Consider the following 20,123-nt stretch of genomic DNA (forward strand, 5'->3'; position numbering starts at 1 on the left):
TTATAGGGTTCCACAATTCATATTGATTTTGCATATATCTGCACTTTCGAACACACTGCCTTTATTTTGTTTGCTGGTTTGCTTTTATTTCACAGTGGTGTTAGTTTTTTGCTTTTATTCTTGGCTTCATAATGTTTATTTTTCATTTCCTGCTGCCCTTGAGTCTAATGCCAAACAAAATCATATACGAGGATTGGAACTTAAATAGTGGCAACTATTTATTCACAACTGATACAAAAGAGTTACATGTTTTCACTTGTTACTGTCCCTCAAAGTAGTCACCAGCATTGTGTAGGACCCGTTGGCAGCAACGTGGAAGGCGTAGTATACCGTTAGCAGAGCCTGTTACACTGATGGTGCGAATGGAGCGTACTACTGTCTGTGATATCTCTGGAACAATTCTGAAGCAAATGCCATGAAGCGGTTCCTTCATCTTCGGAATCAAATCAAAATCACAAGGACTTAAGTCGTATTATTGTTAGTTTTTGGAGCATCACCTGTGACCAGCTTTGCAAAAGAAGCAGCAACACTTTCTGTGCAACCCAACCATCATTTTGCATAACAATGTGCAGGTGCATATAGTGCAAGCTGTGGTTGCTCTGTTCGGTCGGTGGGATTGGGAAGTACTGTACCATCCGCCATACTCCCTGGACTAAAGTCCTCGTGACAGGCAGCAGTACACTCCATTCGCACCATCAATAGAACAGGCCCTGCTAACAGTTTACTATGCCTTCCACATCGCTGGCAACAGGTTCTTCACAATGATGGTGACTACTTTGAAGGACAGTAACAGGTGCAAACATGCAACTCTTTTGTATTGGTTGTGACTAAATAGTTGCCACTATTTAAGTTCCAGCCCTCGTATATCCAGCTGTTGCAAAAACTTTTAAAAAGTAGTTTACAAACACAAGTAGTCAGCAGTACATAGGTGGCGAGAAGTTCCTGCTGAGTAAATCTTTCTTTTGTGCAAACATCTGCAAATAAATGGGAATGAAAGTGTGTTTCATAATCTGACACAATGCTAAGGCTGTTAACAAGCAACTCATTTATATGAAGAACATAAATGTAAAACTGTGTTGCTAATGTGATTTGTAACATCTAGTGAAAAATTATCTGTAGTGTGAATAATAAAATGAAAATGTGTTACCAAAACTACACAATTTCAGATGACACACTTTCTTTATCCATACACAAGTCTGAATATGGAAGACTATAAACATGACTGGACATCAGCAATGGATGTCAATGAAACAAAAGTGAGTGAAACCACACAATTAGAAGACAAGGAGATAGTTTGGAGCTGATACTACACAACTGTTCTTAGTGACATCATAATACTCACAGGCAATGTTTTTACGTGGGCTCCTCATACCAAAAGCTGAACTTGTAGGAGACATTTTCGAATGCCCAGAATAGCTGGATGATGGTGACTGCATTCCTGAAGCGTAGTCACCCGGCAAGGCATCAATAATTTCAACAGGAGTGAGCTCCTGTAAAAAAAAAACTATATTTGAGATATAAGAAACAGAGTTAAGTAGAAATAATAGCCACATAGCACAAAGAAATACTTGCAGGTTTTATGTTGATTATTTTGGCTTCAGTTGTAGCAGTAGTCACCCATGGATCACTTTTACAAAGATACTGGACACGTCATGGTATTAAAGTTTAAAAACATATAAAAATTTAATGTATAAATGCCTTTATATACCTTTACATTTAGTTTGACAAAGATGGGACACACAGTTGGTTGTCCTAGCATTTGCCTGAAGTAATTCAGGGAACTCCCCAAAAAACCTAACTCAGAATGGACACATGAAAATGGGAGACTATATCATTCTGAATACAGGGACAAAACAAGGACAGTCAATTTGAAACTGCACAATCTCATTCAGTTCATCCCTAGTTTACAATACTTTTCTGCAAATTTTTTTTTAATATAATTTAAAAAGCTAGTGTTACACTGTTCATTTACTTCCCAATAATAAACATGACACACACTACATACTTGTTATTTCATAACGTAACGCTACACACATTATCAACCGACATCAAAACCACTACTATCTGGACAAGTTCATCTCAAATCATACAGGTTGAGAATGAATGTGTCACATCACTATTTTGAAGTTTCTTGAAAAAATATACATATATATTGAATTTTCACAAAACACTTCTACAAAATTACAATATTTTGATTTTCTGATGATTTGTTAAAACACTACACACCTCTCTACATGAGAGTGTTTGTGAAAATGTCTTAACAAAAGGGAAAATTGAAAAATTGTAATAAAGAAACCAAAAGTGATAGAGATCTGAATTTATTTTCAATAAATACCTTGTTCCCAATACTACAAGACACAATACGTACACACTTCTGAGCTTGCCTTAAATAAAATAAAAAAAATAAATAAATAAATAAAAAAATAAAAAAAACCTCTGAAAATTTACCTTTTTGTGAATTTCAAAATTATGCTTTAAAAATATGGATAGTCACAGAATGTCAACTGTCTTGAGAAATGATAAAGTGGAAGGTGATAACTGCCTGCTATGACATTAACATATGAAATTTAACTATCAGAATACTTGTACATAAAGATGAAAGAATCTAAAATGTTTTGCCTATTTAGAAATTATTTTCTCCAAAAACCCCATCATAAATGTTCTAAAAATTACAGGGTATGTTGGTTGGTCATTGTAATTAGGGAATATACAACAGAGTAGGCATCACTTGTCTGTACAAAATGTGTGAAATTTTTTACATAGACATAAATCTACTCTCAAGGTCAAGAAACCATGGACACTTAAATATTTAAATTAATTGTTGATTTTAAGTAGATGTCATGCAAAACTGGTATTTCTGAATCAAAATAATTACTTTAAAACATTATAATCAAGTGGAAAAACAATTCATAATTTTGTTCAAAATTATTTTATAACAAAAATGAGACATATAGAATATTTATACCCACTTTTCTTTTTATGATATTATTCACAAATTATTATTGTCTTGTGTCATGATTTTATTTCTTCATGACTTTGTAAGACACTGCACTGTTGAAAAGAATTTTTTTGCCCCCATCTGCTTCTGATTGAACTTGTATAGGTGAGCTGAATTTGTATATGGACAAGGATGCTCCAACAAGAGCAGTACTTGGCCATTTCAAAGCATTAGCAGGACCATGAGGTGTCATAAAGGAGACGGTTATATCTTACACCTCATGAGAGACACTTATTATCCGTCTCATCCACCATTGCCATACACACAAGCAATAAAGTGACTCATTACAAAGTCTTTTAATGTATAATGTCGTGTCTGCATTTCATACACATTAACAGGCTGCATTTCATTGAGAACCGTTCTTGCAATGTATATGCCACTCTGGGATGCAACCTAGTAGTGACTTGATTGAATTCCTATCATGGGCTTCATAGCAGACCGTTATTTCTCTTTTTCTTTGAACCAAGTTCCCTTAATATACTTTCATTTAGAATTAAAAGAGTTTCATGCTTGTTACTAATGTTGATGTGGTGTGTACGAATCCAGTAGCATCTCTTACAGCATCAACAGTTTCATGCTGGAGATTAAATCTTCAAGATGGATACACAGACCTCCTACCCCATCACATGCACTTTTTGTATGACCTGTTGCTGAAAATAATCATTTTTTGTATTAATTCCTGGACTACAGTGTTGACCAAGCCCATAAAGCTGAAAGCGGTTTTTTAAAATGAGATGCTGTAGTACCATCAGTCACACACATGTTTAGGAGATGCATGGCCTCTAGATGCTATGTCATCAATTATCATGCTGAAAGTGTAACATGCATGTGCACTGTCAAGAATGAGATCATCACTGACAATAGCAAAACAGTGTGATGTTCCAAGGAAGTAAGCATCACATATGAATATTGATACCTGTGATGTGTGCCAGTGGTAGCTGAATTTCGTTCTGCAAAGCAACAGACCAGTTCTCAGCAAAGTTGAAATGAAGAACTAATGTGTCAGTATTCTGGGATGACGCTGATTTTACTTCTGGTATGACCTGTCTCTGAATCATCCGGATATGATGGTGAGCTATTTTTTCACAGCCCAATGCCTAACCTCTGTAACAAACTTCTCTAGCTCTACTGTCTTCTTCACCAACACTCCTCCCTCCGATAATGCATTAAGTTACTTCATTGTCAATATCCTGAAGGTGTAATGCTACAACTGTCGTCACTTCAGCACCAGGACACATTGCACACTCCTGCAACAACATTTACCTTACAGCTCTTGACATATACACAAAAGCATCAGGTCCATCTCTGTGTATTTCTTTCTTGTGACACTACTTATTGCGAAACAAAGAAGTTTCATGTTGGTGCATGCACATACTTTCATCGCTGGCTGGCATTATACCCATTTTGGTCATAAGGAGTGGAATTTTGTGAGACCAATTTCTAAATTCAGGTTCCTCTTTTTCGTTAGGAGATATGCTTCTCTTATTGATCTTGTAATCTATCTTTTTACCTTTTTAACTTTTTCACCACTATCACTAACAGAGATAACATCAACCTGGTTAGAACTTTGCCTGCTGCAATCTTTGTCATAAATTAGTTAATTTTCCAGAGCAATAGTAAGCTTATCATCTTACAACGGATGTCCACAGTAAGAATATGGGCATGCTCAAATACCTCTCTCATTTTTTACAATATTAACTTTTCAAATAAAATAATGTGAGGGAGTGGATATGTATTTCTGTATCTTCTGCTATCAGTGTCAGTAACTGTACTTTCGCAGTATAGGTGGCTTTACGGTAGCAGTACTTAGGTTTTGAAACCACACATCACATTTCATGCACATATCACTATCTTCACAAAGTTTTGAAGATGCTGCTTGTGTAAAAGTTCCAATTTCCTTTTTACATGCTGTGCTCTTGTGGTTCTTACCTCTTCTGGAATGTTTAATGCGGGATGTAGTAGGGACTACAGCAGATATGCTAACATTCAACACACCAACAACTTCACACCCAGGAATATAATCATCTGCACTGTCTCCTTCAGTTTCATATTCGGGTGATGGTGATTGCTCAATTCGGTTGTCACTAAATTTCTTCTTGTACTGAGTGTAGCAATTCCTGCACAATGGATGTGATGCTATACCGTTACTTGAGGACCAAGATATTTCTGCAATACCTCTGACAGATTTCCAACAACTGTGAAGTATTTTTAACTTTTCTTAAACACCACCTTCTTGTGTCTTCTTTCATAGTCCACACACCTCTCTCTGTCATTACTATATTTCCTCACTGACACTATATATAACAAAATGTTAAAACAAACCACAAAACTTGATGCAGAATGGTTTATGTGCAAGTTCTCATTCATTTGTTATAAACAACAGAGCACTGGAAACAATGTTGCCAACATGCATATTTTACGCTAGAAATTCAGTGATGTGAAATACGCAGAATATTGAAAATTTTTTAACACTTTACACAGAAAAATATTGCCAACTGTGTTTGCACTGACTACTAACATATTAACGAAGCAATATTTCGTGTGATTCTCAAAAGTTTTGGGATGAGGGTTTTCGAGTAAACAATTCATAAAAACTAGTAAAAATGCATTTTTTTACACTTTTAGTAAAAATATTTACATGACATGGATAGCTGGAGCAGAGAAGATACTGTTTATAAATTACATCAGTAGTACCTGGTAACATGACAGAAAAGGTAGTGTTCTGTGACTTTCCACATCAGGAGAAGAAAAATAAGTGGAAAAATTAACTTAAATTTCGTATTTCCGTCTTAAATTTGTAAGTTAAAGGAAGCCCATAAGTGTAGGGGTGTCAACTAAATTTCAACACACTAAGAGGGAGCTTTAACGCAAAACATCTACCAGATCTCTAGTACTTTTAGTTTATTACTTTTATTTTATTTTGGTTCTCTCCTTTCTTTTAAGAGTTATTTACAAAATATACATTTTTCAAAGGGCCATACCAGTTACAAAAATTAAGATAAAACAAAAATACTTTATTTCAAACATTATGATATATAGAGGACCAATACATATATTTTTACACAGAAATTCATGATCACAAGTTGACATGACCTGTATGATTTGAGATGAAATCACCCATTTTATTCCTCCTATAAGCAGTATTTTCTACAGCTTTTTCTATTGAACTTTTACAGAGCATCCTTCCACAGAAATATTACACAAATGGGAGTTGACATACCTTATAAATAATGAGGTAAAGGTGTCTTTTGAATTTAATATCACACTTTGCTAATTGGTATAATTTGCAAATCTTGCAAATCACTTTTTTGTCTATCCTCTCTACCTCATTTAGATGAACCAACAATAGCGCCATAAAAATTGTTCAAATGGCTCTAAGCACTATGGGACTTAACATCTGAGGTCACCAGTCCCCTAGACTTAGAACTACTTGAACCTAACTAACCTAAGGACACACAAATCCATGCCTGAGGCAGGATTCGAACCTGCAACCGTAGCAGATATAAAAAAAATCAGCATTTGTGATTTACAGTTACTGCTGAAATAATCATTCACCCTAAATTTCAGTATATATTAATGTGAATAAAAGCACATTTTCAAAAATTTTTGATAGTTACGAGTTTTGTGTATAATCTATTTTGTAGTAATTGGTATTTGTGATATAGTTGCTGTAGAACATATTGTTATATCATAACTACAATCCAGTCCAATTTCAAAACCAGGATGGTCACTAAAGAATAACACTTAGGACTGAAAGTAGATTACCGTATTTACTCGAATCTAAGCCGCACTTTTTTTCCGGTTTTTGTAATCCAAAAAACCGCCTGCGGCTTAGAATCGAGTGCAAAGCAAGCTTAAGTTCTGAAAAATGTTGATAAGTGCCGCCACAACTAACTTCTGCCGTCGAATATATGTAGCGCTACACAGGCATCCTTTGTAGACACAAAGATAAATACTGGCGCCAAAACCTCTGCGTCAATAAATAAAATAAAAAAAAAGAAATTGGAAGACGAGCTTTTTTTCTCCGCCCGAGTTTCGACCACTGTATTTTCATACATTATCCAACGAAGTAAATACAAATTCCGTATTGTTCATCTCCGAATTTCAATGTACTATGAAAATCCGACTGGTAATACTGGGATTTTTGTCAATATGGCCAACTCTATGTTCTGAATTTTATCCTACCTGTGAGAAGAGATGGTTGCTAATAGGAACCTGATGAAATGTGAATCACATGCAGTATTCTCTTCACCATAAGAATAATACGAATATAAACATTTTGCCATGTATTCTTTCGTGTTTGCTTCTATCTCATTTAAATCCTGTCTGCCAAATAAACTACGAAACTAGAGTGAGACAACAGCAAACGCGGCAGAATATACGTATCGTGTCATGTTTATATTCGTATTACTCTTATGCCTAATAGTGATATAGTCAGAAATGAAGCACGGCAACTGACTAGATTTTTAAATCTAAGATGACTAATTTCTGTGCAGAATTTGATGTACTAAAGAAGCGGCCGCAAAGATTTTCAAACGGAGAAAAATTTTTGCCCAACTCTCATTCAGAACATGTTCTATCATACGCAGTCTATTATTTGGTTCTTGTTGATCATTATCAAAGAAAGCAGCAGTGTAAGTAACAACAAATAGCAGTCTCTTGCCATTGTTTCGCTAATGAGACGATTCCTCTCTTTTTTTAATTGTAGGCGACGGTAGCGCGCACAAAAGCAAGCCATGCCGCGAGCAGCGACAGGCCGTAAACACGCACTATCAGAATGCGACAAACAAAGCATGACACAGTATAGTAATGCATTTTCAGCTTGGAGTGACTGACGTAAACACCTATAACATAGAAAACGGCACTTATCAGATCAAAGCAAAATAAGCAATCGATTCAAACCAGACGAAGCACGTGAAAAAGGAAGGTATCCATATAAATACGGACGGAGCACCTGACGCATAGCAATGGCTACCTGGTAAAGCTTAACTGCTAAGCTTTCGACTCGAACCAAACTACTGTAGCTGTATCGTCATTCACTCGACCTAAATTGTGTCTCATATTACAATGGACCAACTTTGTTTCGATTTGGAGGTGCGGCCTAAAACTTCTCTCTCCCCTTGAATTTCGAGTCTCAAATTTCAGGCGCGGCTTAGATTTGGGAATTTTTTTTTTCCTTTATTTCGAGTCTCATTTTTCAGGTGCGGCTTAGATTCGAGTGCGGCTTACATTCGAGTAAATACGGTACAGACACAAACATACAGCCAGAACGTAACTCATCTCCTGGATGGAGAGTACAACTATTTATGCAAACATGGAATATTCCAAAATACGCATTCTTATAAACATAGAGAGTTTCAGGAACCACCTAACATGGTCACACGTTTCGAACTGGCCACCTGCAGCAGGACAGACCACAACACTAACCGCTACTCCACCAGGCATGCAGCACAGCTTGTGGCAATATTATAGCTAGTATGTCATGTTCCATTTAGTTTCCCCTGTGGTAGGAGTACAAGTCATCTTCACGTATCATAAATTAATGCTATTTTTAAGTTTGTTAGTGACTGTAACCCTGTAACATCAAAAAAACTTATAGGAATTTCATATCTTTTCTCCCAGGCTTTTCCATAGCCTTGATAGAAAAATCGTTTTGCACAGTAACTGCTTCAGTTTTAAAGGGAATTAGTAAAATATTTAGCTTAACAGATCCAGAAATTAAAAATTCTGTAAAACCTTGGACCAGTCATAACAGAGCACCAACAGTGAATGCTGTTCTCGAACAACACGGGTTAGTAAGCAGCTATAAATCAAACCAATGAACACCAAAGAATTGGAAACTGCTGCAAACAGGTATAATGGGAGAGCTCCCAAGAGCTATGTTCTAGACATACCTTAAAGTACTATCCTCTCCTCTGGATCCTATTGCCTCTACAGGAAATCCAGGATGTATCACTACTTGTCCATTTTACTGTGAGTGATGTGTCAGTAGTCAGATGAAGTGCTCTGTATAAGGGTGGCATGGACCAATGTGTAATATTGCATTGTCCCCCTACAGAAATGGCAGCAATGGATGGGCAGAAACACTAGCTGCATTCAGTGTGTTTGCTGGGGGCCTCATTTAACATGTTGACAGGGTATTCTAGCAACCACTGGGGGAATATGGAACAATCAACTACAGACTGAGGTGCATACTGGAGTAAAAGTATATGTGTCTGAGCTATGAGGTCATACTTTGATCATCCCAACAACTGGCAGACAAGACTGAGAACACCAGCTTTGAGCATAGTGTCTCAACAAAGCTCACAATTTTCAGCCATGTCCCGAGAACTGATCATGGCACCATGGCTCTCACTCGTAACTTCCTGAACTTGCAGCTTACAGTTGACAACTATAAGGCTCCCCTAAATGGGTCAGGTGTGAACTACACATTAGAGACTGTTACATAAGGCAGCTGACTCTGTGTGGGGTGCACACAATGTTTTTTAGATTATGCAAATCAGAGATCAGAAATGAGCTCTACACATTCACTTTAAATTAACCCAAGAAAGTCCTGTGATGTCATTACTGAACTTGCCATCTCCATGAGCCTTAAGACTCAACTCTTGAGTCTCTGCCAAGGTTCACTTGTCACCTAAGTCTATTGTTGGATACAAGTGGATTCAACTTGCTGTGAAAGGAGAGAAAGGAGAGGGAGTACATGAGTTCACTAGCACAACTGCGGACTTGCACCATTCCCACTATATATGCAACCATTTGGAAAGAAATTTCTGCCATTAATCTATAAATTACTATTCACTTATTTCATACAAACATGATTCCAGTTTCAAAGCCATTCTCAAGTGCAAGCTGCCTGAATGACTAAAGCAAGTTAATACCAATATAACGACTGATCAATTAGCAGTGAATATCGGTCTGTTTATAAATAAATTAACCCTAGGACGCCCAAGCCTTTTTTTCTAACTTGGATGCCTAAGGGGGGGTTTCGGCGAGCTCACAGGTATTAAATAAGTTTACTGATGAAAAATTACAACTTTCAAAATGGTTTATGTATTTTATTTAAGGCATTGGTTTATAAATGTTGTTAATTGTTATAAATATTGGACTGAGTGAATAAAAAATTGACATATTACAGTACAAAATACAGGTGTGTTCATATACAATAGACTACTCTGAGTCCTCAACTTCAAGGCAAGACACACACTTCACAATTTTTTTATGAATGTGTGTTACACACATGTTTATGGCACTGTCCACAATATTGTTTTGGTTTACTTAGATTGTTGAACTTCTGCTTCTTTGTTTCAGCTTTTCTTACACAAATATGGCACCAACCTTTCCCTGCAGGAGAATGACGTGTTTCTGTTGTCCCTTCTTTGATTTTCTTTTGTAGAATAGTCTCCGCTGATTGAACAATTTGGTTAGATAACCCTCTTGCTTGGTACTTCTTTCTTCTATCTGCAATTTCACTAGTTCCATCCCAGCTTGCAGAAGATAAAGTTTCTGTTTGTTGTGTTTCTTTTCATTACACCTTGGATGTTGCTGGATGAATGGTTGCATTGATAGCACAAATGTCAACGAGAGAGTAAAATACAGATAGAGGCCATCCCTTTGTTCCCCTCTTGCAGGTGTACCTACGCGCCATTTGATCAATGGTATCAATTCCACCTTTAGTGGAATTATAAAATACATTTATCACAGTTTTATTCTTCTCTCCTCCAACACTGCCTTTATTTTGGTGCATTGTTGACAACATCAGTAAGTTTTTACTTGGTTTCGTTTTTGCTGTGTAGGACACCAAAGTTACTGGAGGCCTACGTGTTTGGAACTGCACTAGCTCACTGCAAGTTTACAACATAAATAACAGATGACTGACATCAACAATCACTTCCTCTGAAAGTAAACCGATTGTTGTGCATATCAAGAAACGAACTTGCATTGTTGTAGTGATGAGATATACGAAATCCTACTAAGGGAAGTTTTCTATAGCACAGAAGCCGGGGGGTGTGTTGGACCCATAATAAGTTAATTTATTTTTTCTTTCAAAGCAGGAATTTTCAATAAAATATATTGACACTAACGATTCATAAAATAGCCAACAAACAATAACTCAAAGGGAATATGTAGTATGGAAGTTACTTGGGCAAAAGCAGGGGACATAAAATAATTGTGGGTTCAATGAACCACCCCCTTAGGCGTCCTAGGGTTAATATAGAACAAACTTTTCTAAGACTGCTGTAAATTTACTTTAATATTTGATATATATTCAGAGTGTGTCTAACAATGATGCTGACATAAATACACTTTCAATGTGTTACCAAGTCTGTAACGGCAGTACCAGAAAATATGACATTAGGATTAAGCGCAATCTCTAAACAGTGATTAATTATTAAAATAAATTACGTAAATGTATTATAAGTTACACAACTTACTGATAGCCTATAAATGCACGTTGCCATGACCAAATGAAGACAGAAATAGTGCACTTTATTGTTGGGGGGATATAAAGCGACATTGCTCAGTGTTCAGTTTGTGTTTGACACAGGACATATTTTCTCAAGGTAAAGGAAGAATAAACAAGATACAACCATTTTGTTTGCACTGGATGCAATATATATGTTTTATGTCTGAAGCGTAGACTATAGCATGAAACTTATTCCGAATATTACTCTCCTCCTGTAATGGAACATACACTGCTGGAAGAAAATAGTACACCTGGAAAGCCGACACCAAGTTTTCTCTGACTATTGCATATGTCACCTGGTGGACCGTAGATGTACTAAGAATGGTTTCAGCGACATCCGTCAACAGATAGTGCAGTGACATAGCTACCAGAGTCCCATCTGTGTCTACTCTTTAATATGGCATGCTCACAGTCAGAAGGCACAGTGTGGTGCAAATGTATGAAGCAAGCAGGCAACCATTCCACAGAGACGCACTCGTCATTCCTGCAGCCAACTGAACGAGCTTTCAACGGGTCAAATTGTGACCTTCCAAGCCGTGGGATGGCCCTTTCGGAGAATTGCTACCCAAGTTGGATGTGCCGCATCAGTTGTGCAACGATGTTGGTATCAATGGTCATGTGAACATTCTCACACCCACAGATGAGGTTCTCGAAGTCCACACAGGACAGACACCCTCCAGGATCGTCGTATTGTAAAGGCAACAGTACCATATTGTACAGCTACCACAACACAGATACAAGGGCTTGTGAACTGAGACATGTCAACACAAACTGTTGTAAAGCGGTTATTAGCAGAAGAACTATGGGCACACACAGCTCTAACCTGTCTGCCACTCATGCCACAGCATCAACATGCACAGTTCAACTGGTGCCATCAGAGGACCACTTGGAAGAGGGAATGGCACACTATGTACTTCAGCAATGAAAGCAGGTTCTGCTTACTCGAAAGTGATGATCATTTATGTGTACAAAGTGGACCTGATGAGAGTTGTCTTGTACAGTGCATTTATTGAAGACACACTGGCCCCACACCAGGCCTTATGGTCTGGGGTGCAATACGCTACAACTCTCTTACACCTCCAGTGTTTCTGGAGAATGCTAACCAGCACTCGGTACATGCAGAATGTTGTTGGATCTTTTGTTTTGCTGTTCTTGCAACAGGAAGGTGATATGTTGTTTCAACCGGATAATGCTTGCTCACACACTGCCTGTGCAACTCAACGTGCTCTGCAAGACATGAAGCAACTTCCCTGGCCATCATGATCTCCGGACGTCTCCAACTGAACCTGTATGGGATATGATGGTACAAGAAGTGACTGATGCGACTCTTCAATCAACAACTCTTGCGGAACTATGAGAACAGATCGAGCAGGTGTGACATAATGTATCCCAGGACAATATCTGCCATGCAGGCTCAATCAGAACCTGCATTTCTGTCCATTGAGGCTACACCACACACTAATATGGGCGTTGGAGTATGGGTCGCTACCTGATAACCAAGAATCGTTTGCTCTATTGACCCATAAATGTAATAATTTCATGGGCTCCATATGCACTGTTGCAATGATAAATCTTGAGTGAATTGTAAGCTTCTAAAAGGGCATACTGATTTTTTTCCCACCCAGCAGAGTATTTGCAATTTTTCTTTGCATCAATTTATTTTCACCTTATATCCTCCACAGTCTTACAAACAAAGCTTCATTAAAGGACATCTGATGCTTCATTAAACACTATCTAATCCTGACAATCTGTCATTTCACCTTGTCAATGCTACTTTACAGCAGCAAGATTGTGTACTCATCTTCTGTACTAACAATAAGTTGTGACAAGAGAGAATGAGTAGGAAGTGACCACAGTGCCACAGTTCTCAGACTCATAATACTCGCGATACTACAGCAGGAATGAAGGAAGCCCATTAGCACAGATGTAACAGTGGTGCGCTGATTTGTAAAATATTCAAACTGAAGATTAGACTCATACTCACTCCAATTCTGATCTCTAACATTGATCTCCATCCACTCCAGATGATGATAGCTCTGGGAAACCTGAAAGTGTCAGTTTAATATCCTAAGAAATTTCCCCCAAAGGTGAAAGATTTCCTACAAAAGCATTTGCAACAAAGTGCCGGAGTTTGGATGGTTCCTTTGAAAGGGCACGGCCGATTTCCTTCCCCATCCTTCCCTCACCCGAGCTTGCGCTCCGTCTCTAATGACCTCGTTGTCGACGGGACGTTAAACACCAATCTCCTCGTCCTCCTTGAAATGTCCTAAAAAGCTGTGGAGCTCACGTTACACTATGTACTGAAAGCTGGTTAAAACCGTAAATTATAGCAGTGAGATATTTGGGAATATTTAAGTGTATATAAAAAAGATAGTAGGTGGGGGTGGTGTATTTGTCACAGTACACAAATTCAAATCCACTGGAAGAGAAACTGGAATTGCATGTGAGATTGTCTAGGCACGACTCAATATCAAGGTTGGGCATAAACTTGCAGTTGGATCCTTCTATTGAACACCAGACTCACCTCCAGAAAATTTTGAGAAAATCAAAGTTCACTGATACAAAAGTTCCACAGTCGTACTGTCACCATTGGAGAAGCCTTAATCATCCAACAACCAATTGGGAAAATTACAGTTTTGTCAGTGATGGGCAATGATAACATCACTACTTTGCTTTGGTAGTGGCACAACTTAAAAAGATTTGTTTTTGCATTTTCTGTAAAAAATATTTCATTAGCAAAGATTTGTCATGTAAATTGGCATATTTCTGTTTTTAGTAGTTTGCCACTAGATGACACATGTGCCGCTATCAAGTTACCACCTGCCTTTCAACAATAGTGACATAACCTCAGTTGCTCAAGAGCCTTCTGAGGTAGTTTCCCAAACAGTGGCACAATTCATTATATTATCTTTTATATCATATTACACCTTTAATAAAATGTTATTTTGAAACGAAAGTTTGTTAGGATTATTTTTAGTTGTGCCTACAAATAAGAAATAATTTGAGTTTATATTGTTTACTGTTTTTCTTTTTTTATATATATATTTTGATAGCGAAAGCATGCAGTGTAACTAAACAAGAACTCCATTAATATTAAAGCTTCGCAAAGTCTCCAATAAGAATGTACCAGAAGGCATTGTAAAGGTTAATGAAGGTTGAAAAAAGTTTTGGGAAAACACTCCTGCAGGTAATTATAGCCTATACAAATAGTTATTTATGTGTTAAGGATGAAATAATGTGATTATGACATGCCAGAAGATAATTTTTTCCACATAGTTATTTTGTAAACAACTGCTGAATTTTTACACAAAGTGACGATATTTTTAACACTGGTTACTTCATTTTTAGTGGGACCAATGGATGTGGAAGTATAAAAAGGTAGAAGCAAATGAGAACAGCAACCCGGATAAACACTCGACAGACAAAGAACATCAAGAATATATTTTTTATTCAGATGCCAATGCCAACTACAAGAACAGAATCTGATAATGATCTAAGAGACAGGAATGATCACAGAATTGAAACTTCCACTGCAATGAAAGTGGAGAGAAAAAGAAGAAAAAAATATGAACAAATGGTTAACTCATTCTACCAAGAAGCTTAGAAATACTGGTAAGCCATACATTTCCAATAGAACTAAGAAAGAAGTAAGAGGCAATGAATTAAAAGAGGCTTGCCCTGAGAAATGTAGGCTGAAATGTACGGAAAAATTTCAGAAGAAGAGTTTTTATAATTACTGGCATATGGGGGATTTACGTAGACAGCGACACTTCATTGCTGTGAGTGTGTTAAAGTCACGCTTACATACCGATATGTTAAAGAAGGAAGTAGCAGAAAAGCAAACAATGCTTTTCATTTCTAAAAAGATGGGAACCAATTAAGAGTTTGCAAGATGTTCTTACGAATACCTTGGATATAAATCATAGGGTCATTCTAACTGTATTAGAGAAGAAAGTGGATCTTTCAATGAGCAATATTGCACCAGATCTTCATGAGAAACATACTAATCACAACAGATAAATGAGAAAATTAAAGAGGGAGCTAGACAGCACATAAATTCAATTCCAAAAATACCCAGTCATTACCTTCAAGCTAATTCAAGTAAAGAATATATAGATGGCAGCAAAACCACAACCCAACCCAAGTCGCTTACCAGAATGCGCCTAATGCAGAAACAGAGGAACTTAAAGAAAGCTATGACCAATGACCAACACTTATTGGGGGGGGGGGGGGGGGGGGGGGGGATTAGCTCGTAAAGGGAAGAAAACAGACAAAGAGGAAAACTGTTACACCAAAGTGACGTGTTTTGACATGCAAGCCGTTTTTCAGTGTCCAAAAGGGGAAATCTCAGCATTTTAGTATAAAAGTAACTTCTTGTATTCAACCTTACTTTTTATGATCTTAAAACAAACGATGTGTCCTGTTTCGTTTGGACCAAGGGTGAAGGGGTTGTGGTACACAAAAAGCCCTTTCAATGACGGAACAAACTAAGTTTTTTCTATACAGACAATTGCAGTGGCCAACGAAAGAACAGATACACATTTCGTTTGTATCAGTTTGCTGTTAATATATTTCCTGATATCGTGTCAATTATTCACACATTTTTGATGAAGGAACAAAAACAAAGGTAACAGTGCTCACTCTATGATCAAAAGGGAGGTAAAATGAGTATTAAAAAAGAGATTCAATATATACACCAGACCATTTCATATCTTTAATCCATTCTGCTAAAAAGACTGGTCGACCATACATTGTTATTGAAATTTCACATGAAGAAAGTGAAGCTCCATTTCAAAATACAGATATTATAAGAATAAGTGATATCAAAATTGTAAAGGTGATACATATATGGACAATGACTTCAAGGAAATTGATACTCAGCTGAAGAAAAGACAAAAAGCAAAGTATTCTCTGATACTTCAATCCAGTTATGCCAAAAGCACCCATTACGTGAGAGAAAGAAGAAAGACTTACTTGACTTAATTAAGCATAACCATATCCCCAAATTTTATGCTTCCTTTTATAATCATCTGCAGTATCATTACAATGTTTAGTTTGAGTCCACAGACTAGTGTTAATTTTTTTATCTTCAGAATTCTATGTCTATTGCATACAAAGTTGTAACCGTTGGTAGTGTAAAATTTGTAGTTTTTGAATTGTGCCAGTGTCAAAGCAAAGCAGTGATATGTCTTGCAAAACTTTATTAAATGTTCTCTCTGAGAACTACCTAGGATACATTGTTTGGAAGGCCACTCTTCATGGAAATATATTGGACGTAATAGTAACAAAACGACCTGACCTCTCTGAGGATGTCCATGTAGAAACTATCAGTGACCATGGGGCTGTTGTAGCAACGATTACCAAAGTACAATTGGCAACTGTAACATGTAGAGGGACTTATATATTAAGCAAACTACATAAAGAATCAGTTGTGTCTTACCTCGGTAAGGAATTTTAAAATTTAGTTTTGGAGAGGAACATGTAGAAGAACTGTGGCTCAGATTCAGAAGAACAGTGGACTATGAAGTTGATAGATATGTACCTAGTAGACTAATTCATGGTGGGCTAGATTCTCCATGGTATACAGTCATTGTAAAGAAAATTCTAACATTTGGCTATCAAGAGGGCAATGCCTGAAGTCTTCAATGAGTACTATAGCAGAAATTTTATTGAAAGGTCTCACATAAAACCCAAAGAAATTCTGATCATACAGATACACTGTTAATGGCACAATAGTGTCCAGACACCCATGGACAAGGCAGGATTTGAAATTGAGAGTAGAAAAGCAACAGCAGAAGTGCAGAACTCTGTCTCCAATTGCTCCTTTACAAAAGAAAATCCAGAAGTACTGCACCAATTTAATTCTGACACCAATGAGGTGAGTGAAATAGATATTAGAGTTGATGGCACTGAAAAATGTTGAAATTGTTAAAACTGAACAAATCTCCAGGGCCCACTGGAATCACTGTCAGATTCTATACTGCCGTAAATGACAGTAGTAGGCTGTGATTTGCGGTCTAGTAACTCTCTATTTACAAGTCATAGAACAAATATAACGAAAGAGTTTACAATGAGAGATATCTTACAAATCAGCATTACCAATGAAAGATATAAATGTCTTGTTAATTTCCAGCATACTCACCACTCTGGTTAACCACCAACGGGTGGGGATGGGGATGACCAACTGAACCAGACATGCTATCTGCTATTCTTCTCCCACCTTCCTCCCCATCAAGACAGCTGTGGTGCAATGAACTTCCAAGCTATTCCATTTTTAGGGAGAAGTGATGAGTGTCTGAGAAGTTCAGTGAGGAGTCTCGTGAAGTGATGCTCATGTTGAGGTCTGCAAATGGTAATCTAATTCCCTGACAAAGAAGGCCATTTTCAATGAACTGATGGAAGTCTTCAATTTAAGAGTCTTGCAGGATTGGCTTGCCATTCTGTAGTTCATGGTTTTTCCACATGAAAATTGCCAACGAACTATTTTAATCCAGTACGCAAATATATTTGTGCACCTGACTGCTGTCAAGTCTTCAGCAAGTTTATCTTTGTCACAATTCTTATTTATGAAGTGAAGGGTCCAGCTGCTTGTATGAAATAGTCTCCAGTAAAAAAATGAAGTTGGAAATGTCTATTGCAAGGCTGGGAAGTAAAGTAAGTGCCATCACATTTTGCATTCCTTCTCTTTTCTAGGAGGTCATAATACATATTAGGAGTACCAGATGCCCAAAATTCTTCTAGGTGTGCAAGCCATGGCCGTTCTTTCTATCAAATTTGTGCAGATTGGATTCAATTGCCAAGAAGACCCCGTGTTAAGTGATTTTCTGGGTTATTGTGTCCAGGACAATGACTCCACTGACTAGGTGACATGCATGTATGAATTTCTGTCACAGGGTTACCAATGAAAGTCTGCTAGCAATTAGCATCACTGTCTATCCAGCCTAAGGTCACTGTAGCATCTGTCCACAACACTGTGTGAGTAAAGTCATACCTGTAGCACAGAAATGTTTTTGTTAACATGCTTCCACAAGTGCACCTAGATGTTCCAGACAATGCAGCATTACAGCTAGAAGTCTGTCATTGTTACAGGCTAAGAAAATCTTTGTGTTGCCATATAAAGCACTGAGGATGTATGGGGACAGCCCCATATGATTGTTCCAAAACATCACAAAATATGTACATTCGAACATCATGATTTTTTAATAGTAGGTATCCACCACAGGACGCGAATGCAAGGCAATGAAGATAAAGTGGACACCCAAGTGCCCCATCCTGTTGCCAGATCACTGGGTAACAATTCATTCCAGTCAATTCCCCTACATAATATTTCTTGGAATAACAGTTTTGCTACGGCTGACACAAGAGACAATGGTCCCAATGAGTTGCAAAAATTTGATCAAAGTCTATTATAGTGTCCTTTTGGTAGTAGGTCTAGTTCATAATATCCAGCGATAGCTTCATTGTCGTTATCTGTGCCCAATGTGAAGCCACTCATGAAAACACTGTTGTCTGGTAACTGTGCAGTGACAGGAAATGTGTTCTCTTGTCTAGAAGTATGTTCTTTCAGTGTTTCTGAAAGCAATAATGAACTGCATGTCACATTGAATCGAAGTCTACTGAAACAGTTAGTCATTACTTTGAAATTTGGAAGTTTCTAAGATTATCTTGAAAAAACATGCCATAGAAATCTTGTCAAATCCGTCTTCATCATGCAAGGTAAGTTGCAGATATACTTGCATAATATCACTAATAACAGCCATGCGACATAATTGGAACCGTAACAAACAGCAAATGTTTCTGGCAGAAGATTTGGTCCTGCCTTTAAAGTAATGTTGAGTGAGGGTGTGCTGATCTTGTGAGAAGATGCATCAAAAATGATCCTCCACCTTATTTTGCTAATTTTCTCCTTCTTAGCTGCCCGAGGCACAATGTAAAACATGGTGTTACTTGGCTCTCCAGGAGCAGCAAGTTCTACATGGTTCTTTGCAAGGTAGTGCAAGATAACATGGTGTAAGTGTCTAAGTAATCACTGCTACGGAGGCTATACATAAACTACGATATCTACTTTCTGCCTGCACTTGGTTAAGACTAATATTTTGTTTCCGAAGCAGATAAACAACATTTCGTTAACCACACACAAGATACAATGCTTTGAATTCTTGAAGGAGTACACAATCTTTAATGTCTTTATTCTACCTTGATGTGCAGTTATGCCAGTTTTCTCTAGATCCCAGAAAGATCTCAATTGGTCATCTGTTGACATGTAAGCCTGAAGTACAAAGTTAACACTTTGAGAGACCATCCACTTCGAAGAATAGTGGGCCTAGGAAACTGCCCATTTATGCAGTGTGTTAATGGCACATATGTAACTGATGTGTCTTTAAGAGTAAATCATACCAAAAATGGGCCAAGCTTCAAGAGTTATTTTTTTTTTATATTTACTTTAGTTTGTTGATAGATTATAGATTTTAAAATAATGATGACAGAAAGTATAATTATCTTCTCAAGACAAAAGTGCTGGATGAGTTATTGAGCAATTTCTTCCTTTTGAACTTCCAAAACATCCTCCTCACTCAACAACTGTGATGCATTTTTAGCAGAATTACAGCAAAACTGCAAAATCTAACGAGTACACGTATAAAATTATGTCAATGCAATCAT

At 37.3% G+C, this 20,123-nt stretch overlaps 1 protein-coding gene across 2 annotated transcripts in view; it reads right to left on the bottom strand.

Annotated features, from left to right (window-relative positions):
* Positions 1-20,123, bottom strand: part of LOC126100243 (histone-lysine N-methyltransferase eggless-like) — a 351,861-nt gene that overhangs the window by 166,268 nt on the left and 165,470 nt on the right. For both annotated transcript variants that reach the window (XM_049910825.1, XM_049910824.1), the window contains exon 6: positions 1,343-1,490. In XM_049910825.1, coding sequence (XP_049766782.1) covers positions 1,343-1,490 — 148 coding nt within the window. The remainder of the gene's footprint in view (positions 1-1,342; positions 1,491-20,123) is intronic.

The sequence above is a fragment of the Schistocerca cancellata genome, chromosome 9 (genome assembly GCF_023864275.1).
Source record: "Schistocerca cancellata isolate TAMUIC-IGC-003103 chromosome 9, iqSchCanc2.1, whole genome shotgun sequence".
Lineage (NCBI taxonomy): Eukaryota > Metazoa > Arthropoda > Insecta > Orthoptera > Acrididae > Schistocerca > Schistocerca cancellata.